Source organism: Pyrgilauda ruficollis, unplaced genomic scaffold (assembly GCF_017590135.1).
Source record: "Pyrgilauda ruficollis isolate IOZ18807 unplaced genomic scaffold, ASM1759013v1 scaffold57, whole genome shotgun sequence".
NCBI lineage: Eukaryota > Metazoa > Chordata > Aves > Passeriformes > Passeridae > Pyrgilauda > Pyrgilauda ruficollis.
The window spans coordinates 5681284-5703560 of record NW_024527377.1 but is presented as its reverse complement, the minus strand read 5'-3'; the positions used below and the strand labels follow the sequence as shown (position 1 = coordinate 5703560).

The 22277-nt window shown below is 54.8% G+C and overlaps 1 protein-coding gene across 2 annotated transcripts in view; it reads right to left on the bottom strand.

Annotated features, from left to right (window-relative positions):
• Positions 1 to 651: 651 nt before the first annotated feature.
• The window catches only part of LARP1 (La ribonucleoprotein 1, translational regulator), a 45291-nt gene continuing 23665 nt past the window's right edge, over positions 652 to 22277 (bottom strand). The window contains exons 3-20 of one of the 2 annotated variants that reach the window (XM_041482163.1): positions 17426 to 17487; positions 15818 to 15883; positions 14920 to 15091; positions 14228 to 14359; positions 13913 to 14056; positions 13171 to 13333; positions 12845 to 12989; positions 12462 to 12636; positions 11474 to 11643; positions 10844 to 11203; positions 9593 to 9716; positions 8799 to 9004; positions 8598 to 8704; positions 8093 to 8244; positions 7686 to 7830; positions 7396 to 7505; positions 6818 to 6945; positions 652 to 6253 (exon numbers count right to left, since the gene is read on the bottom strand). In XM_041482163.1, coding sequence (XP_041338097.1) covers positions 6032 to 6253; positions 6818 to 6945; positions 7396 to 7505; positions 7686 to 7830; positions 8093 to 8244; positions 8598 to 8704; positions 8799 to 9004; positions 9593 to 9716; positions 10844 to 11203; positions 11474 to 11643; positions 12462 to 12636; positions 12845 to 12989; positions 13171 to 13333; positions 13913 to 14056; positions 14228 to 14359; positions 14920 to 15091; positions 15818 to 15883; positions 17426 to 17487 — 2783 coding nt within the window. In that variant the 3' untranslated portion in view covers positions 652 to 6031. The remainder of the gene's footprint in view (positions 6254 to 6817; positions 6946 to 7395; positions 7506 to 7685; positions 7831 to 8092; positions 8245 to 8597; positions 8705 to 8798; positions 9005 to 9592; positions 9717 to 10843; positions 11204 to 11473; positions 11644 to 12461; positions 12637 to 12844; positions 12990 to 13170; positions 13334 to 13912; positions 14057 to 14227; positions 14360 to 14919; positions 15092 to 15817; positions 15884 to 17425; positions 17488 to 22277) is intronic. The other variant, XM_041482165.1, reaches the window with a different exon arrangement.

The following is a 22277-nucleotide window of genomic DNA, read 5'->3' as shown; positions in this document are numbered from 1 at the left end:
GCAACAAGGCCTGACTTCCTGTGAGCAGCTGTTATGCACAGGAGGTGAGTACAGGGCTGAAGTGGGGCTGCCACAGCCTCATCACTGCTCCACAGACAGCTGCACACAAAGGGAGTTTTCCCTTGTGGGACATGGAAGGAGAGCTGGGAGCTGATGTGCTTCATCTCCTCCTCCTGCTGAGCCTCCCCTCGCTCTGAGGCACAACCAAAATTCTCATAAATTCCAGAGATTTTCCAAGGAAAGCAGAGTCCCTGCTGTCCTGAGCTGTGTGGAGATTAAGGAACCCCTCTAAGAAAGGAGCCAAGAAAGCAGCCCCCAGAACAATATGCACATTGCCACGTACCCACAGAGCATCCAAGACATACTGTGGATTCTCTCAAGGATCTTCCTACGTCTCAGTCCTGCCTGGGAAGCCTGCAACAAAAACATCACATTTCTCCCAGTGCTAGAGCAGCCCCTCGAGGAACAGGCACACAGGGCTGACCTGTGCTGCACTGACCATTGGTCAGTCCAGCTCTACCTGTGGAACCAAAGCCACTTCCCCTGCTCCTCTCCAGTCCCCACAACTGCACCAGGATGAACCCAGCCCAGTTACCTGGGCACAGTTCCCTGGGGAGGGCAAGTCAGCAGAACAGAAAACTCAGGCACCACTGTCTTTTGAACTTTTTATTTTTATACATTTTTTTTGTATTAAAAAGGAAAAAGCATAATTACCACAAATTACAAAGGACTAAAGCATTACTAGAATAATGAATCACATCAGCCTAGAAAGCAGATACTCTGAATAATATTAATGTTATAATACAAGCTCTCATTCAAGTATTTTACATTTTTCTCTTTTCCTTTTATACGTGATGATGATCCTAGCACATGGGTCAAAGATTATGTACTATCGACAGAGATGGATCATGTACAGCAGGCCGTATTAACAAGATTTTCCTCCCAAGTGATACATGGTCTGTGATGAGTCATTTTAAGTTTGTCTCTACTATAAATGCAGCTGAAGAAGGTTGCACACACTCTCTAGTTTTGGGAAACAGAAGGCTGAGGTTGGACACACAGGGTTTGAGAAGGGCCAGCACATCGAACCATCACCCCTTTAGCTCCAGGCGAGCAAGCAGAAGGCTGCACTCGCTGGGACGCAGCTCAGTGGGTGTCTCTGAGCCACAAATCCAAGGTTTCCAAGCCCAGTGGGACCAGGACAGGCTGGGGGGGAAGATGGGGAGCAGGGCTGCACCAGGGAGGCTTCACCAGGGAGGCTTGAGGGACCAAGTGGTGCCAAGCACTGCCTCCCACGAGGAGCACCACTGGCACAAGCCACCCCGGTGCAGGGCTGCCACCTGGGGAGAGAGCAGGAGGACAGTGTGGAGAGCTGGAGGGACCCCAGCATGCTCCACAGGGGCCAGCTGGCACCCAGGGCACCCCCTGCTCCTCTGCAGCTTCCCACCAAGGGGATGTGCTTGTCACAGATACATCGGTCCTATGTTCAAGTGTCTGCAGAAAGTGAAACTGTAAACTACTCCTGGAAATGCTGCCCTCCAGCCACCCGCTCCACGCCACCGAGATGAACATTTGCTTAGAAAAAGAAAAATGAAAGAAACTCTTTTATCTGTTACCTGTATTGGAATATTTTAAAAAAGTCAGTGAGGCATTTAACATCAAATGTAACAACCTCTCAGGAAGAGCCCAGCATCCATTTCAAACAGTGACAAGTGACATAACCAGCCTCAGAGACAGAAGACAATAAGCATTGCAAACACAGCTTGCTACATTTACAGTTTTTTGTTTTTTTTTTTGTTTTTTGTTTTTTGTTCCTTTTGATAAAACAACTGGGAAGGCATTAACAGCTAGAAGGCCCCCTCTGCACTGCCACGTGGAACGTGGCAGGACACTGAGGTTAAACACATCAGTTTGTTACAGTACAACAATCAGTCCCCAGCAGGTGCCAAAACTCAGGGACTCCATGGGCTACAGTGAGAAGGTGCCATCAGAGGTGCCAGGGGGGCAGCAGAAGAGATGGACAGGGAAAACCAGAGCAGCAGCATTACTTTTTAATTTTTTTTTTTTCCCAAATGAGCACAGCAAAGCAACAAAGCCTCCTCAAAACCACACCTTCCACCTCCACTCTGACCCCACACCACAGCTCTGTACCTGTTGCAGCCACCTGCACTCTAAACAAGTTAACCTCGGCAAGGAGGACCTCCTGAGAAGAGGGGCAGGATGAGGAATGCTCCCCTGACTCAGCCTCCCTCAGCCTTTCCAGAAGCAGCTGGGGCTCCCCCCAGGCTCTGCCAGTGGCTGGACACCAGCACCATGCAGCTCTCGTGGGCTGTGGGACAATCAGCACTCACAGGAGCATGTGTGCAACCACTCAGTCCTCCAAAATTCAAAAAAGCACTACACATGGTGGAGCTGAGGCATTCAAACTAAAAGCAAGGCCTAACTCCCTGCTCTGCAGAAGGGCAAGAGCTTCCTCAAACCCAAAGCCCCTCTGGAGAGCTGTCCCTTTACCCAGTGGGGACATGAGCCTTGCTGCAGCCACTCATGACCCAGCTGGGCACAGACCACGCACCCGGGGAGCTCCCTGCCCTCTGCCAGCACCACCCTGGCACGGAGCAGGAGGGAATGGTCCTGTGCTCCCTTCCCTGCAGGAAGACAGGTGTGAGCCAGCAGCAGCTGCCTCGGGCTGTCACATCCATCTCTGCTCTGTCCTGCCCACTGCTGTCCCATGGACAGCAAAACAAGGCACACGGTCCACAAACCTGGAGGGCACTGGGACCACTGGGATTGCTCTTCTGACCCACCTTCTTCCCCTGGGTGCACACACCAGTGTGACAAACCACTAACTTGGCAGAGGGGGAAGGGAAAACACTTCCATGCCAAGACTAGAGCCTCAGGATCGGAAATTAAAAATTATTTAAAATCAGTATTTTGGGAAATTTTCTGGAAAATGTCCTACCTCTTCTACAACCCAAGCAATTCCACAGTCTGCTCTACAAGCAACAACTCCATAGCAGCAGCTCATCCCTCCCCATTTCCTATGAATTTGTTGCTGAAATGCAGACAATTGGCTTCAAGAGAGCCACGGACACACGCCAACGAAAGGAGCACAGACACAGCAGCAAGGATCACCTGTGGCACATCCAGACCTGCCTCCACTTGCCAACAACCAGCAACACATCTACAATGTCCTTGATCGACTCTGCAGCCTCCTCCTCCCCAAATCTGGAACAAACCTGCCTATAAATATAACCTCAGAGATCTGACTCCAGCTCACAAGAGGGGAAATCCAGAGATAACAGTCACGGCCACAGCACTGTACAAGTGTTACTTTTGCCCAGCTTGCCCAGTTCCCACCCCACGACCCCAGAGCACTGCTGCCATAAGTGAGATCCACAGCCTTGGATGGGCTCGCCTGCTGCAATCAGGCCTGTGAGTGGTACCAGCTGCACGGTGGCATGGCAGGGGTGGATGGACCAGGGCAGGATCACACCACCAGGAAATAGCCAAGCAGCAGCTCCCCAGCCTCTCAGACCCAGCTGTGCTTTCAATTCTAGCAGCAGTTTGTGAAGCCACTCCACCCCGACCAGCCCACCTGCCCCCACAGGGCAGCATCCTGGAGGCAGTGTCACCTTGGGAAGTGATGGCCTCAGCCAGGGCCCCACAAGCACCCACAGCCACTGCTGATGGACAGCTTGGCTGTGCTCTCCCTCTTGCTCCTGCTCAGCTCCTAGCTGCTCTCACTCACTCGCCCTGCAGCCACACAGGGACAGCCCTGGAGAGATGATGACTGCTCCCAGCTAAGAGACACAGCTCTGGATCAACTGGATCCCTTGGGAAAACTGCTCAGTACCAGCTTGTGACTTTGCAGAAAGGGCAACACAACGAGCTGCACCCTTGGAGTGGTGCATCCACACTGCACACAAGAGCACAGCTCCAGAACTCACCGGGATGGAGCCTGAGCCACAGCCAAGCCTGGTACATCCCAGGGACCCAGCAGAAGGAGCAGGGTGACAGCAAGGCAAGAGGGTCTGGCTGGAAAGGAACACAACTTTCCAGTGCTACCTCTGGAGCATCTCCAGAAGTAGCACTGGACATCTCTGAGATCTCACGCCTGACACATACACCTCACAAAGGGTCCAGCTCACAGCCTGGGGAGGGTTTGGCAGCCCAAGTCCACCTGGTGCTGGATGTAAGGATGAATCGAGTAAATGCCACAGCAGCTCTGCAGTCACCCCCTGCCTCAGCTGAGTAAGGAGCTACACGGTATCATCTCAGCCCTTGGAAATGCACAGGGGCTGTGCCCTGAGTGGGAGACTCCATGCAGGTGCCTGCCACAACACAACACACAAGGAAACCCAGGCGAGAGCTCTCCTGTGCCAGGCAGGTCTCCTGCTCACCCCTGCACAAGTCCCACCAGCAGCCCCGAGCCAGGGACTGCTGTGGGGCAGCTTTCCCAGGACTGCCTCACTCCCTGTCAGGCTACAGCAGAAGCAGCCCTCGCTCACAGCCAGGACCAGTGCCCCAGCTGCTGTGACAATCTCCCTGCTCACTCCCCAACCACGCTGGAAGCACAGGCAGGAGCAGAGGCACCTCCTGCCCAGGGAGGGCTGGCGGTGCGAGCAAGGCCATGACAGAACAGTCGCTGTGGTGGGGACAAGGCTGCCACGGTACCAACACAGCTGGGCACGAGTCTTGGATGTGACTGCCCTCAGCTCCTGCCCCAGGAGACCCGGGCCTGGCAGGGAGGCTCCGTGATGGGGGAGGCATCCGAGCAAGCTGCGGGGTCAGAGGAAAGGCCGCAGGGAAGATCAGCTCGGCAGCAATGCCGTGAGGAGTCTCTGGGCCTGGGGGGAGCCAAGAGCCCAGTGCACCCCAGGGTGCAGGAAGCCAACGAGCCTCCCCGGTCCAGCTCCACCATAAGGCAACTTTTTTTTTGTGTGTTTTTGGGGTTTTTTGTTTGTTTTTTTGTCTTTTTTTTTCTTCAGTAATATTTCCAAGGAAGAAAGCAAAGGGAGAGGTGTCTTTTTTTAAAGAGTTTTTCTGTTGTTGTTTTAGAGGGGTTTGTGGGTGGGTTTTTTTTTTTTTTGTTTTTTTGTGATGTCATTTTTTCCAAGGGAAAAGGAAGAGAAAAGCTCCTTCAGCAAAGTCCTGTCTTTGCAAGTGATGGGCATTCCTGGGGCAGCGGGTGCACCGTCCACACAGGCTCGAGTCCAGGTGCCTGCCAGCCTCCCAACCAGCCATCCTCGCAGGAAGGAGTCACAACAAGCCTATCCTCGGCAAAGGTCCTTTGGTTGACTTCCAAATTGTCCGTGACAGAAGGGAGAGGTGGACAGAGGGAGAGCCAGACCCTCGGGAAGGTGAAGACGTTGGGGAGAAGGGAGCGGGAGGACGACCAGGGCGATGCTCCTGTGGCAGAGGCCGGCGCTGAAGAGCCACCGCCGCACGGGAATGGGAGACGCCAGCCGGGTCATGGAGATCAGAGGCTCCGCAGCATCGTCACACGCTGTGGCTTCGGTCCCCCACTGGGGAACCTCGCTCCTCCGAGCTTCCTGAGCGGCTGCCCCGCGATCCGAGGGGGACACAGAGGGGACTCGTTGGGGCCACACAGAGCAGACTTGTTTTGGTAAATCCAGACGAACTTCTAGCAATAATTTAAAACTTGATATATATATATAATAATAAAAAAATCTCCCCTTTCCAACCCAGCCAGAACACATTTTTTTGAAGAGACATCAAGACATGAGTGTGTGCACAGGAGGAGAGAAGGGAAAAGGTTGGGTCTGCTGGGAGCAGGTCTGGCTCTGGTCAGGGTAGTAATAGCAAAATGGTGTTTTGGATGCAGATCGTCTTTGCTTTCCAGCCACAAGAGAAGAAAATCGTGTGCGTTGAAGTTTCTCCCAAGCAGCCTATTCCTGGGAACCCACCTTCCAGCTCCCTTCCTGTCCCACCCCCGCATGTCTGCCCTTCTCCGAGCCATTCCCCACCAACCCACCCCACCCCCCGGCAGGAAGCGGACGCTGCAGCCTCTCTACTTCCCCACTGTCTGCGACTCTGCAGCTGATGGGGCAGGGGATTGCTGGCTCAGGTTTTTGGCATCCTCTTGTGCAGGCTGGCTGGGTGAGGTGTGGGCTTGGCTGGATGGGCACTGGCTGACCGTTTTGCTGGAAGACTGGGATGGGTAGCGCTTCCTGCCATCTCCCCCTGACGTCGTAGGGTATCTCTTGTGTCCACCTTCCTCCCCCATGGGTGGCTGGAAGAGAAGCACCCCAGTATCAGCACAACCTCCTACAAATGCAGGTGCCCCACCCCCAGGATCAGGAAACAGCCTTCCTGCAAGCCTCCAATTGCAACTTCTCTCCCTGGTCCACAAGGGACACACACCCCAAGCATTGAGCTTCCCTGTCTAAATTTCCTGACGCCAGGTTTGACAGAAAAACTGACTGACTTCCACAAACTGACCACAACAGTGACAACTTGCTCTTAGTCACCTGCTTCCCACACAGAGGCACAGTCCAGAAGTTTGGGAGCCAAAGCTCCACACAATGCTGGCTCTACTCAAACCATCAAAGCTCCCTTTCCTCCTCCCTCACCTCACCAGGGAGGACAGGCTCACTCAGCTCCCTCATCCCACACTTAGTGGGTTTGCCATATTCCAATCCCACAGTTTGCTCCCAGCCTGGCTGCAATGACTGGGAGTGACAGTAGGTGTCACTGCCCCCCCTCCTGCCACCACTCGGGGACCCCCCAAATCCTCCATCCTCAGAGGACTGTCTGCAGGGGCCCCCAGTGTGGCGCAGGAACTGTGTCTACTCACATCTACTCGGAAGTCCTCGAGGCGCTTGAACTTGCTGAGGTATTCTTGCAGTTTGCTGTTAATGTCCAGATTTTTGGCTTTGGAATATTTTAAGAAGGCCCAGAACTTTTCCAGCCCATAGAGCTGCCCTGGAGGGAAGAAAAAACCAATCCAGATGTCAGCAGGACAAAAAACCAAAAAAGACACCTTTTCTCCAGGCTTCCCCACAAACCCTACTGTTCTGCTGGTGGGAACAGCCTAGGCAAGATGCAACACCTGGAGGGAAGCAACCTACATCAGTCCTGGGCAGCCCCCGACTTGGGATGTCCCCAGGCTCAGCCACTGCAGAGCCTTGAGAAATCCCACAGGAAATGGTGCCTGTACAGGAATGCTCCGGTAGAGCTGCAGCCCCCCAATGCCCTCCTCCAACCCCAGCAATCTTCACAATGGTGATACTCAACCCTCTCCTGTGAAATGAGCAACAGGACACCCCAGTCCTCAACCTACAGCACTACGTGGCTTCCCCAAAATGAGGGGAAGACGCTCAGGAGCGCCACGCAGCTGCACTGCCAATCCCAGGGAAGCCAGGAGGCACCTACCAGCTTCATAATCCTTGATGGTCTCTTCTTGGAAGTCCTTAAATATGTCTGGCCGGAATTTCTTCTCCAGCCCGTAGCTGTAGTATCTGAAAAGGCACTCCAGACCGTACCTGGGAAGGAAGCACCACGTGCAGCTCAGACACTGCTGCACACAACACAGGGCAGCAGCAGGAGACTGAGAACAACCCCACACCCACCTTCACAGAAGGCAGAGCCACTGCCTTAATTTGCTGTGAGCCCTGTAGAAGGCCAAACCCTTAGAAAAGGCTACTCTATCCCTCCTCTCTTACCTGTATCCCTCCTTCCCATCCTCCACAGCCAGTTGCTTGAACTCCTCATACATTTTCTTGTTGAAGTGATCTCGGAGGAAGAAGGACCAGAACCGGAAAAGCGTGTTCATCTCCTGGGACTGACCAATGCCCAGTCGTTTTCGCTCTGTTTGGGGAAGAGGGGAGATTACAAAGCCAATCCTCCCCCAGGGAATCAGGGGCTCATGTGCAGGAGGGCCCCTGTGGCACTGTGGTGACAGCCAGCCCCAGCACTGGACACCATGAGCACAGCCCCTGCTCGCCAGAAACCTTAGGGACACAGCAGCTGCCAGCAGGGCTGTCCTGTAGGACCCTGCCTGTGCCCATCCCTGCCATGTTCCTGTCCCCACAAGGCAGAGCCCTGTCCCTCCCCAGTGCAGGGTCCCTACCGTTAAGGCAGCGCCGCCGGTACTTGTGGTAGACGTGTTGTGTGAAGCCGTTCTCCTTGAGCAGCTCGTGCGAGGGATGCTGGAATTTGGGCAGGGACTGCGGGGTGCAGCCATAGCTCCCCACGGCTGGGGTCCCCTCCGAGGGGCTGGAGCTGAGGTGAGAGACTGCTGTCAGCACCCTTCCTTAGCATCACCCAGGAGAGGGGGTCACACTCCACCCCATCTGTCTGTTGGTACCACCCATGCCCTGTTTGGGACATGAGCCATGGAGCAGTGTACTAGGAATGGGACCAATGTTTCTAATCAAGTCTCATCTTGCTACTCTCCAAGGCCACAGATTTTCCCCAAGCCTTTCCAGGAAGGGCAGGTTTGATCCCTGTCCTTGTTTGCAGTCACCTAACAGGAGACGTCCCCTGCAAGATCAGATGCTGCTTTCCCCTTCCTTCCCACACTCCCTTCCCTTTCCCATTTCTGCCTCCTCCACGATCCTGCCTGTCGCTGGTACCTGATGGAAGCAGTCCGAGGCCTGTGCTCCCTGGAGTCCATGACCCAGCCCACGTGGCACTCCATCGGAGGGTTCGAACTGTGCCTCGTCTTCCTCTTCCGCGGAGTCTGCAAGACACGGCGCATCACAGATGTGCTCCCTCCCTCCTCAGGCCCCAGCTGGGAGCCCCAGCTGCTGTCCCCCAGCCCAGCCTGGTCCCACCTTGGCATCTATCGTCCTGCCCTCTTTCACCACCGGGTAGAAGCGGGGCGTCTGCGTCGGGTCCTTGAGCTGCGGCGTGCGCGGCGTGCGGGGCGTCCTGGCGTTGCGGTAGTTGGGCGATTCTGGGACGGTCGTGGGCAAGGAGCGGGCGATGGTGGAAGGCTCAGGGACTCCAAAGAGCTTGTTGGCCAAAGCGTCTGTAGGTACTGCAGGGAGAAACCCCCGCCCTGTGTCAGCCTGGGCTCCAGGCACTGAGTCACTACCAGCCAGCAGATGGGAAGCAGCAGGGGCAGGAATGCAGGGACACATCCCAGCTCTCCCACACAAGCAGCCTGAAATCCAGTTTGGCCAGAAAACCCAAATCCTAGCAGCAGATGCAAAGAGCTCCCCACAAGGTATCTGCTTCCTAGTGGTTAAGAGCAGCAACAAATCCCTGTCCCCATGGACACAGCCCTGGTGTCACACAGGCAAGGAAGGTCCAGCAGGCAGCTGCCTTCCAAGTACTCAGAGAGGGTCCAAGAGGAAAGGCAAATCCCAGAAACTACACCTGAGTCTGCTACTGTTTCCTCACTCCACTGGGACACCCCTGCTTTTGCGCTCCTCTTCCAGAGCCCCACAGCATTCTGCTGGGAGCATTAATCTGGGAATGTTTCAACTCAGAATATTCTGTGAGCTAATCTACCACACCTGTGACCCCAGTTCCTTCTCCCCAACTGCTACCCAGCCTCCAAGAACCTCTCAGCATGAGAAGCCTGCACAAATTTGGTCCCATCCATTCATGCCCCACATCTTACCTTGCTGGAACCTGGGGGGACCAGGAGGGACTTCCTGGTTTGGATCCACGGGGGGTTCTGGGGTCAGGGTGTCAAACTGCTCCCTGCTGATCATATTCACCTTCTTGAAGTTCTCCACCTCTTGCTGCATTGGAGGAGGAAGATGGTGAAGAAACCACTCACCCTACCACAACCATGGCTCTGCTTGAGCAACAGCCACAACACTGAGCCCCAAGGGCAGTCACAGGGCCTGGGTGCCCAGAGGGCACTGGCTGCACAGGGGCAGGAAGGGGAGATGCAGCAGACAGAAAACTGGGCACTGCACAGGCCCATCTGAGCCATTGGTGCTGCCAAGCTTTCAGGGATCCCACAAGGCAGCTTCACTAACCAGCACCTGGCTTCTTTCAGGCTTTTACCAGCCAGTGCAGCAAAGCTCAACATGAGCTCAGTGACCCATTTTTGGCCCATGCCACCCTCCTGTGTCCCTAGAGCACCCTTCCCCACATCGTCACAGCCATGCTGGCAGCAGGGCACAGCGCTCCCACGGATCTGAAGGACCCACATCCCAACATACACGGTCCCTGTCACCCTCAGCTTCTGTCACCCCAGAAAGCAGCACTGCTTCAGCAATGGGCCAGGTATCAAACTTGGAAGCACTGAGCCCAGCTGGCAGCTCCAATCATCCAATCATCAGTGACATGATTTCTGTCACTGAATGAGTCTAGGCAAGTCCCCAGAAGTGAGAGTCACCAAGTTGGGACCCCAACATTTCAAAACAGCAGGTGGGCTTTCTATAAAAAGCCCATGTCTATGCAAACTGACACCAAAATGGAGACGAGCACAGGCCAATTGCAGCCCAGCCACCTATGAATCCATCCCCAACACACGTAGTCTCCAACAGGCCATGCCCAAAGCACACGGCACTAAGGGCAATGCAGAGACACTCCGTTCCCCTCACAGATCTGGCATTGCCAGCCAAGATCCTGGCAGACAGCAGAACAATGGGCCCCATGTTCCAGGTCACCTCACTACTGGCACTTTGTTTAGCTGGCTGTAGCCTCACGTCTGGTTACAGCGCTGTGTTTATCCCTGGTATGGCCAAACATGACACTGGGAGCCAAGAATCTCAAACACTACAAGAGGACTAATCCCAGTTTAGCTCTACCCCATGAGCAGGCTGTAACCCACTGCACTGCCCTTTTCACACTGCTGCACACGAGGCTCCCCAGAGGCCACACGGATCCCTCCCATGCTCGGATCAGCCACTCTCACCTTGATCTGCGAATACTCTGGCTCAAACTGCTCTGTCCACAGGTCCTGCTCGTAGTAGTACAGCCCATCGTTGATGACCTTGGCCAGCTCAGAGCTCATTTTAGCCCTGGAGGTGTGGTTGCCAGTCCGGTCCCCGCCGGGATGGCGGCGCAGGTACGGCGGGGTCTGTGTCACGATGAGGATCTTGTTCACGTCGCGGTCGTCGATCTCGTAATCTGAGTCCTCGTCTGACCAGTCGGTGAAGGTGTTCTTGCGGCCATCCATCTGCTCCATCTCCTCATCAAAGAGGAAGTCGAGCTCCTCAGGTTCATCTTGGTCCTTTTGCTTCTGCTGCTGCGGTGTCTTTGACTCCTCTGGTTTCTGCAGGAAGGGGGGCAAGGGTGACACAGGGTAAAGACCACCCGGCAACACAAGACCCAGCTCTTGCCGCTTGTTTCCTTACCCCAGCCCATCTGGGGAGAACATTCATTTACACCACTGAGGAGCAACTCCAAAGGGGCTCAGATGGACACAGGAGAGACTGGGACATCACTCCCAACAGACCCTACTTGACTGCAGCCTGGCCATATATGATCCAAGTCACCCCAATCACTGGGAGACTCCCAATCCAACAGCTCCTCCACCACCTACCTTGGGCCTGGCTGGGGAAGGTCGGGGTCTCTTCTTCACTTCAATCCATGTCTCTGAATCCAGGTCTGGCAGACTTGTGGACAGGCCCTTGGGCATTGTCTTCAGGTTACTGACCTCCTCTGTTTTGGTGGGGACTGGGCTGGCAGGACGTGGGGAGCCTGGAGCAGACTCTGGAGCCAACAAGAGCCACAAACTGCTTTAGAGGGAGGGAGGGAACCCAAGGGATGTAGTTACAAATTACCCAACCATTTTGGCAGCATGGCACAGCCTGCAGGACTAACTGGCATACAGTGGCCACAGTTAACCAGCACCGTGCCCACAGGTGCTAGAGTGGGAATCTCCAGTTAAAGCTATGATGCCAGGGTGGCCACAGAGCTTTGCAGGTGACAGGTTCCCCGACATACAAAGCCCTAAAGCAGGTGCTCTGCTGCTCTCTGGGAAACTTTCCCAACAGAGTCTGGAGCCAGATTTTCTGTCAAAACTCTTATGACAGCACCAAGATCCTTCATGTGGGCTCTCAGGCCCAGCCGTGGGCTCCTGCCAGCCCCCGTGGGATAAGATGACAAGAGCATGGGAAGACCATGAAGGACAGAAGACACTTCTGCAGCACTTGGTTGATAGCTCCACACCTGCTGCCCAGTATCTCCTCAGCCAGTAAAGGAAGGCTGGATTCACAAGTGTCCTCTGCTCTGCCCAGCAGCTGTAGACTACTTCCAGGTATGCCAAGAGACTTTCAGCAGGACTGACTCTTTCTGAATCCCTTCAGCCCTAACAGAGGACAAGCCGTCATTCTCTCACATTACCCTATGCCTGGAGGCAGCAGCACTCCAGGAGTCCAAGGACAGAGCCCACACCAGCTCCCACTACCAAGCAGAAAGGCAACGGCAGAGCCCTGCCCTGGGAACACTCCTGACTCTCAGGGTCTCAGTCATGCTGTAGTCCCAGCACTGCATCCCACACCTCCCTCCCCATTCCCCCCAATGCTCACCAGTCTCCTTCTGGAAGCTCTGCCGGGGCACAAACTCAGGGCAATTGATGAACTGTGAGAAGTCTGTCTGTGTGTAGTCTGCCATAGGAGGGCCAGGCAGAGCCCATTTTTCTGGCTGCTCTTTTCTCCTAATCTTCTCATCCACGATTTCCACCACCTTGCTGTCCTTCAGAGCCTGGAACCAAGCAGTACTTGGTTAACTCAGGGCCTTGCTTTGGCATATTGAGTGGGTCAGCCCAAGCCATTCCTCCCTGGGAGGACTAATAGGAGGCAGGAGCAAGTCAAGAACAAGCGAAGGTTCCATGTGCACCTCATCCACAGTGAACAGGCACTACACAGGGTGATGAGAACAAGGAGGAAAGGTCACCGTTCCTTGCCCTCACCTTGATGATGAGGCCAATGTCGGTGGTCAGCGCCTGCACGCGGTGGAAGCTGGCGATCAGCGTGATGGGCAGGAAGCCGTCCGAGTCCATCTTGCGGCGCAGGAAGAAGTCTCGCTCCAGGTTGTCCACGCTGAAGTAATATTCTCTGCATGGACAACGTGTCAGTGAGAGGAAGCCCCAAACCATTCTCTGGGCACCCCCAAGGAAATAACCCCCCCACACACTGAGGGGAGCAAGCCTGGGCTCTAACACCTCAGCTCTAACCCTTCCCATGGGATTGACTGCATAGTCCCCATCACCCAACAAGGACAGGAGGTGGTGCTCACATCTGCCTCTTGATGTAGTCCTTGAGCAGCTCCTGGTCCACGCTGTAGAGCTCAGCACTGCTGATGTTGTCGAAGTAGTAGGTGATGTTGCTGGCGTACTTCTGCGTGCGGGAGCCGTCCGAGCCCTCGAATTTCCGGTATCCATACTGGTAGTCAAAGTGCCCTGGGGGACACCAGGGTCAGCAGAGAGCCCGTGGTGTCTGCCCTGCCAGATTGGGGTGGACTCCTGCACAAATACTTCCCTCTTCCTGAGGACCCCCTGGAAGCCCGCAGTGGAGCGCCCACATCCCTCATCCTCCTGCTCTCTGCCTCTGCCACAGAAGAGCCAGGAACCTAGAGCATAGACACTGCCAAGTCAAATGTCAGGGCAGATGCTCTTCCTCACCCAAGCCATGACTCCTGCTTGGCTCTCAAATGGCATAAAGCCTTCACAGACTATCAACATGCTTCAATTCCTGCTCACAGAGGTGTTGCAAGGGGCAGAAAACATGAAAAACAGCTTAGCCTGAGTAGCAGGAAGACATCTGCTTTTATAAAAATACTAGTATGAATTCTTTTGTTTTCTTAACAGCAGCTCAACTTAGGGCTGCAGTGACCTGCCACAATATTCCCCTGTATCCCTGGAGAGCTCTGCCCTCCCCAACCCACTTTAGAGCCCCAGGTCTCTCAGGCACACAGACACAGAGCTCTGCCCGCTGTGTCCCTCTCCCTGCAGTCACAAGAGCGCACACACAATGCTCACCTCCTCTGCCACGACCACGGCCCCTGCCCCGGCCGCGGCCTCGGCCCCGGAAGGTTCCTCGCACGGCCCCTCCCTCGCTCTTCACGCTGGAGGTCTCATCGTGGTCCTGCCAGCTGCGCTCGTGCTTGTTGTCGGGGTGCCAGCCTGCAGCGGGGGGAAGGAGAGGCAGGAGGGGTGTTAGGGCATGACAGCACCTCCCCAGAGCAAGCCCGCTGCACCCGGAGCCCTCTGAATGCAGGACAGTTGTCCCCTGGGCACCAGGGCTCGCTCTGCCCCGTGGCCAGGCCAGGAGCAGGTCCCCAGCCCGAGCCCCACCTTTGAGCTCGCTGCGGTTGTTGGAGGGGTGCCTGTGCTGCTCGTTTTGCCGGTTGTTCCGAGAGGCCGTTTTGTCCCTAGGCACCTCTGACTTCATGTCTATCTGCAGAGGGACCCACTTGTGTTTGTTTCCTGCAAAAGGACAGGGTTTGGGTGTGACACAGGTTCAGAGTGCGTCTGCTTCCTCCCCCACAGCCCCCACACATGGAGGGGAGAAAGCAGCAGGGCCTTTTGGACAGACCCTGCCCTCTGACATCCCTCCAGGCCACACTGGATGCAGAAAAGCTCTGACCAGGACTCAGACATGGAGGGACATGAGTCAGAACTTGCCTGTGGCAACTGTCACAGCACTTGTCCTTCCTCTGCCCCTTTCTGCCTGCCCAGGCTCAGACCAAACTGAGCCCACGTGTTAAACACAGTGAGGGGCTGTTCCGTGCCACCGTTCCGTGCCACCATGGAGCACATGGGAAGGCAGGCTCCTGCTCTGCCCTAGTTGGGTACTGCTCCACCTGCTCCCACCAAAACGACACCTGAAGCCTGCAAACACCTTTTCCCACAGCTATCTCTGTACTGGGATCATGTCCTGCAGCAAGGCCCCCAGGGAAAGCAGAGGATGCTTCCAGCTGCCTGAGGGTTGGGGAGGGGAAGAGAAGCTGAGCCTGGGGGACTGTCCCCACCAGCTCCTGCCTTACCTTTCTTCTTCTGGGCTGACTTCTGGTTGTCATCATCACCATTCTTCTCCTCCCCAGACTCATCAGATTTGGTTTTCAGGCTTTCTTTGCCATCGCTCCCATCCCCCTTTTCCTGGTCTTTCATGTCTTTCTTGACAGGCAGCTTCCGAAGGGATGGTGCTTTGTGTGGCTGCTGGGGACACACGAGTGCAGGAAAATATGAGAGGTGGGAGTAGTGAGGAGCTGGAGGCAGACCCCAGCTGTCCCAGCAGGAACAGGAACAGAAAGATTTTGCCCTGGTGTATCCCTGGGTACATCCCTGTTCGGTACCTCCCAGAGCTGTCCTGCTCCTAGGGAAGGGCTCATGGCTGAGCAGGGCAAGGGCTCATTGAGACACCAAGATGGGCTGACAGGGAGACCTCGTCGTGCTCATGGACGGGTTGGTCCTGTAAAGGACCAGACTGCCCCAGTGACAAAAGGGTGAGTGACCACCTTGCCCGGACAGACAGCCAGGAGCTAGCAGAGCAGCATCCAAAAATAGAAAGGTTTCAATGACACCCATGTCCTCAGCAGGGAGGAAGGGCTGAGCCCTTTCAGCACACCGAACTTTTCTCATGCATTTTCAGTTCCTCCTGTGGAGCTCCTGACCTTGGCCCAGTCCCTTCCTGCTCAGAGCAGCCCTGAGGAGAGCTGGCCTACCTGCTTCAGCCAGCCCAGGGTTTAGACTGGACTCCAGGATCCCAGAATAGCACAGAGGGAGGGAGGCAGCCCTAAAAGGAAATTCCCTGCACACTATTCCTGGCTGCCTCCACACTGACACTCAGCACCCCAAATGGCCTGGCTGAGCTAGTGCTTCCAGAGGGACAGGGAGGTCTGCAAGGGCCTTATTCCACCCATCACAATGGTTCTGTGTTCTCACCTGGACGCTCTTGTGGGCTATTTCTCCAGGTGTTGGCCAATTTGTGGCATCACCAAAGTCACCAACCTGGTACCAAAGAGAAAGGTCCTGTTAGTGCACAAAGCTGCAGGCGTTCCCTGCAGCAGGAAGAATGCTTTCCACCCACCACTGTCCCACAAACAGCTGTCCCCTGGAGGCCTGAGGGGGACACCCACACTGCACATACACAACCCCTCTCACCACCAAAGCAGGAAGCCTGAACTAACTCCAAATAGCTGCAGACAAGTTTATGTCCATCAGACATTGTAACGAGGCTGCCACCACTCCTGCAAGCTCCCAGCCTCTCACCAAATATTCTGCCCCAGCAGCAGCAGCATTTGGCAGCAAGTTGCCCAGTGTAATTCACTCAGTTACAGGCACCATCCCTTGGACAGGGAAAGCACTCAGCTTACAGCATTCTAAATACACCTGATGCAACTACATTCCACTGAAGAAGCTCTTCCAGCTCGTGGCAGCCACAGCCAGGCACAGCCCCAGACAAGTGCCCAACTACAACCACCACGTGCTGCCAACAAAGCAAGGGCATGATCTCAGAGTGGGTGAGAAAATTCAAGCAGGTGAAGGGAACTCCCTCATTCCAGTCACCCCATGGCCACACAGGGGAACATCAACTACTTCTCTGCTGAATAAATGACCTGCTCACTATCATCATTTCTAGATCTTTCAGGTTTCAGAGGACCTGCAGGACAGAGGAAAGAAGTCAAACAGCTGCCCAGGTACCAAAGGATTCATATTTGGGCACAGAAACTCCTCTTTGCCCTTGTGGGATTGTTATTTCTGAATTAATTTGGAGTCAAAGGAATTTTTTATCCCTCAGGAGATCACATCTTTACATGCAGGTGCCATGCTCCTCTGCCCAGGAGGCAAGTTTCCTGGGAAAACCAATTCCAGTGCAGGGCCATGGCTGTTTCACAGAGAGGAGCACCATCCATCCCAGGGCCTTCCTTTCTCCAAAATGGAACAGAGAAGGAAATCCTATCAAGCTGCAGATACATCTCTACTGACTGCTGGGAGCCAACACCAACAGCCCCTGTCCCCAGCTGTGCCCCAGAAGAAACTGTCCCTCCATCACCACTGACCCCCTGGAACAAATTGCCCTGGTTCCTCTAGAGGAGCGGCTTTGTCTGACATCAATTTCCCTGGTTCTCCGTGTGCCAGGGAGGAACAGACTGCACAGGAAGGACAGAGCTGCAGACACATCACTGTCGCACCCTGCCTGCACTGCAGGGCCGGGCACGGGCTGAGCCCACAAGGAATTTGGGGTGTCCTCACAGCAGGGTGAGAGGTTTTCCACATCACAACTCCTCCAGGTGCCTCCCTATTAAAGGGGAGGTGAGAAGGTCTCCCCTGACATAGCTGGGCAGAAAACCAGTCACAGCAGCATGTAAGACGCCTAAAATGCTGAAGAGGAGATAGAGAACAGCCAGATAGAAGGCCAGCACATCACCCCCTCAACAACCAAGCTTGTGAAGGGAGAGCTCTGTCTCCAGACCCTCGAGAGGCTCATGCAGCACTCACACCTGCACCAGAAACTGGGGACCAGTGAGAGGAGAGCAGGCACAGCCTTACCTTGCTTCCTTTCCTCTGTCTCGGGTTGGCAGCCCTCACCACTTTCGCTGGAGTTGAAAGTTCTGCAAGAGAAGGACAACGAAAGTGTTAAAACACAGCTGAGGGCTGTGAGTGGAAGTGTTTGCTCTGGAGAGAAATGGGTAGGAAGCAAAGCAGCTCCCCCTTGAGCAAAGGAGGGCTAACAGGAAAAGGTAAACAGAAAACACAGCCAGCTCCTGACTGAAGTCTCAGAACTGCCCCATTAAGTTCAGAAAACTCCTGACCAATCCAGGTGGCCCAGAGATTGACTTTTAACCCCATCCTGCTGCAGGATTGCAGTCCCTGCCTTAGCTCTGCCCTCCCCAGCCAGGGAGGAGGGGGGTAAGGAGCACAGCTCATGCTGCAAAGCACCCACAGAACAGCAAAACAAACATGTCCTTGCAAAGCCAATTCCCATCACGGTGCTGAGAGGCTGGTGCTCCCCAGGGAGCAGAGCGGGGCTCTAACAGAGATACAAAAGTCAGTGGCTGCTGAATCCTGAAGTCAGGCATCCCAGCAGGGACAGTAAGTTCAAGAGAGGAAATGTACAGAGAGAACGAGCCAGACACATCAAGTGCCTATATCCTGCTCCAGCTGAAAGTATTTAGGCACTGAAGCACCTCTGGGGTGTTTTAACACATCAGACTGAGACTGTTGGGGTTCACACCACCACAGACCTCACAGCAAGCCAAGATCTCAACCTCACCATGGCCCATCTTGGCTCCAGCTCACACATCACCTCCTTACAAGCAGAAACAGCAATTCAACTTGCTTTGTCCCTCAGGTTTGGCTGCAAGGTCTCTGATCAGGCTCACACTGGGCATGAAGAGACCAAGCAACAGTGCAGCACAGCTCTGCCCACCACAAACCAGCCCCACACGGATGAGGGTCTCCTCCAGGACACAGGTGCTCACAGGGGCCACTGGGCCCTGCCCCAAAGGGCAGCCTGTGCCAGGCTCCTGCAGAGAGGATTTCTGCTGACTCACCAGCTTTGTTTAGAAGAAAAGCAGCCCTGACTGGGGTAGGGTGAGGGTGGGAGGATCAGCACGGGCTATCAAGGGATGCCCCAGGAAACACCCTGAGTAGCCTACTCAGCTCTGCTCAAAGCTGCCTTTGATCTCCTTGGCAAGGCTGGACAACTTTGCCTGGATGATCAAAACCAACCAGTGATTCATCCTGGCCTTGCTCAGAGCTGGAGGCTTTGAAATGTCAATAAGGCAGTCAGACACGGCAGGACAGAGCCATGTGCACTCCCCTTCCCCAGTTCCTTTCTCTATGGCACCTGCATGGCAATTTAAAAGTCCAGAAGAGTCTAAGCTCTCAGCTGGCTCCCTGAACCCTCCCCTTTTCCCCCAGGACCTCCCCAATCCACCTGCAGTGCCTCCCTTCATGAGCGGCAGCAGTCCCACGTGTCTCTCATTTATTCCATGTGAACTTCATTGAGAATCCTGGCTCCATGGCACAAAGCTTGCCACAGGGCTTTTCAAATTCCCTGCTAATGTAGGAAGAGCCAGCACTTTCAAAACAGCCCCCAAAATCCTCCACTCAACGCCCACAGATGTCACCAACTAAATATAGCTTCAAAAGGCACCAGGAGCTCCAGCACAAACCCACAGCCAGCCTGGTTTTCCACAGACACAGAGCAGCCCTGCCTGCTCCAACTGCACTGATGGGACTGGCACAGCCTGATCAGGCTGATCTCTGGGGCTGGGGAACAGCAGGGACAGCTCTCTGTCTGCAAGGATCCCACCCAGGTGCCTGCTCCCACCACAGCACAGCCCCAGTGTTCACAGCAATGGCATCTGGCCCTTTCCTTCAGCTGCTTCACCTCAGGAGCCCTCAAGGCTGTAGATGTTCTTGTGCTTTTTTTTGGGAACCAGTCAAAGAGGGGCCCCACAAGCAGCAGTGAAAGAGGACAAAGGGGCACAGGCTGCAGGGGCAGGTGCCACAGACTCCATCATCTCTGCGGGGGAGGGAGGAGATTGTTTGAAACAAGTTCTGCTGCTTTCCTTATCTGCAAGATATGAACAGGGATCCCTTATCTCGCTGAGGTGCTGAGAAGACTAATTAGCATTTGCAGAGCACTGTGGAAGACAAAACACAAAGCAAAGGGCTGCAGTCCAGTAGGGAGAGAGGCTGTGGAGCATGGATGGAGCCGAGATCCAGCAATTCATGGTGGAGACCAAAGTAGCAGACTGAGAGGCTGTGACTGTGCTGGTGGACACGTGGCCAGACACAGCATCTGCTGAGCCAAGACCACAAGCAGAGCAGACCATGCAAGCAGAGGCCATGCATGCCAGGCATCCTCCAGGGCACAGCAATAACCAAGGGTACCAGCAACACATCTTGTGGTCTTCAGCTGAAAAGACCCCCAGCAGGAAAACCTCACTGCATCAGCCTGGGAAGTGGAGAGCAAGTGGGTGCTGCTCATCCCATGCAGGAGCTCAGCACAAGCACTGAGGGACACTGCACGCTGCCCTGGTTCACAGCCGAGCCTTTAGAAGCTGCTGACAGATGTCAGACCTCTGGGTGTCTCACAACCCTCCTTTTGCATCTGTTTGGTGGCAGTAAGTAATTTCAGTTGCACTAGCAGTGCCTGACCACCTCCTGAAAAACAGGGCCTCTCTGTGTGAGGGGACAGACAAAACAGCTGCAGCAGGAGCCAGCAGGGCTTTAGTGGTGTGAGGCTGGCACGGGGACAGCGGGCAGGGAAGCAAGGAGCAGCTCTGCCTGCAGCCACAGAGGCTGGCACAGCCAAGAACAGAAAAGCAGGTCTTGAGTTTTGATCTACTGCCTACAGCCAGAAGCTGATCATTTGTCCAGCCATGGGGCTGCCCAGCCACAAGGAGATTATTCCTCAGCAACCAAGGGGATGAGGCACAGGTGGGAGCACCCACAGCAGCCCCAGGGCTGCTATCACAGCCAAACCCTTCCTGTGGCTGTGCCACAGCCAGAGCCCTCACTGGCTTTGGACACTCACTCCCAAATTCACCCGACAAACACCAAGGGCAAGGCTGTGCAGACACCTCGTGCTTTCCTGCAGCCCTCACCTGGCTGGGAAGCTCACAGGGGCATCCAGGTGAGCAAATGCCACCTACCTGGAAGAAGAGACCTTGCACAAGGACCAGACAGCCAGAGTGACAGCAGATTCACAGCTAAATATCCCTCCACCCGAACAGGGACATTTGACATAGGACCACGGGACCCAGCCAAGGAGACATATCTACTATCTTATCTGTGAAAATGAAACCAAACACCCAGAAACTGGTTTTCTGCCTTTCCTTGCATCCAATGGAATTTACAATGGCATTTTAGAGAAGGTACATGAAGAGAGGGAATAAATCTTCAGTGCTGGGCAGAGACCTGGCATTACTGAAGAAATACCTGTACCTATAGCAAGAATGCTGTAATGCCTGCTCCAGGTGTACCACTCATGTGCAATGCAGACAAGGGCTCCATCAGCAGCTGGGACAGCCTCAGAGGGCAGCCCAGGCTCCCAGCAGGAATGCAGAGTCCTCAGCTCTAGCACACTGTTCCTTACCCAGCAGCCAGGTCGACAGAAAGGAGCCATCCTGCTCCCTGCTCCACAGCCTGGCACCTGCCAGAAACTGCTGATAAAGGAGGTTCCAAGCCAAGAGCCCGGACTTTGTGCTGAAGAGGCTGAGGCAGGGGCGCGTGCTCTGTGATGCAGGTCCTGATGGGGCTGCAGGAGCCAAACCAGTATCCCCAGTTCCCCCAGAGCCCTGGCAGGAACTTGAGGGTGCTGTATGAGACAGACAGCCACGTGCCCAGCAGTCCACCAGGATCCACTTCACTCTTCTGTCTCCAAACAATCCTCCCTCCTTCCCACACTCCACAGAACGCTCCTGGCACATGTGAAGACTGTAAGTCATAACCAACACAACAGGACACCCACTCTGGCATCGAGGTTTTTAGGTGAGAAAGAGCAAGTGCAGCTTGGGCAAGGGCAAGCTGAGAAAAACATTTAAAAATGTTTCTGCACGGGATTATCTGTTTTCCTAGGAGATATATAGCTCCTTCAGAGTCATTTTGTGAGGGCAGTAGAGTGCCTGCTGGGGTACTGACACACAGGAAAGAAATGGTGAAACAGCATCAATCCTCAAAGAAATTCCTGTAAGACAGACCCAGCAGGCAACCTGCCACAGCCAGGCCTGCCAGGACCCCACTGTGGCTGCAAGAATCCCCTTCCTGGCCTAAAAGAATACCTAGGGAGCCAACAGACAACAGCTACAAAGGTGCATCCCCACCTTCCCAACATGGGAAACTCAGGCCACCAACCCTGTCCCTGTCCTCCCTCCAGGCCTCAAGGAATCTCTCTCCCAGGGTGGTCTGATCTGCACAGCAGCAGGGGCACGACATGGATTCAGAGACTCTCTTGTGGCACCCATGCACTCAGCACAGGACTTGCAGTCTGAGCCTGCCCAAGCCATCAGAGGACACAGCCGGTGAGCTTCGTGTCCACCAACAGCATGCAGGGACATTTACAGGACCAGTCCTGCAGGCCAGATGTGATCAGTCCCTGCTTGCACCAGCAGCCCATCTCTTGCAGACAGTGACAAAGCTCTTTTCTTTTCGAGTCCATCCCAAAAGGACCCCCTGAAGTTACAGGCAGAGAAACCTTGGGAGATGGACAAACACTTTACGCCTCTTTTGTGGGTGCTGCACGCATTTCTGGATCAACAATAGGCTGTGGAGGGCAACACACCCTTACTGTAAAGGGACTGGGAAGCACCAGCAGATGGAGGGGACCTCAGCCTCCCCAGACAGCCATCTGGCAGCACCCCTGTGTGGAGAGAGGTGCAGTTGTCCCCAG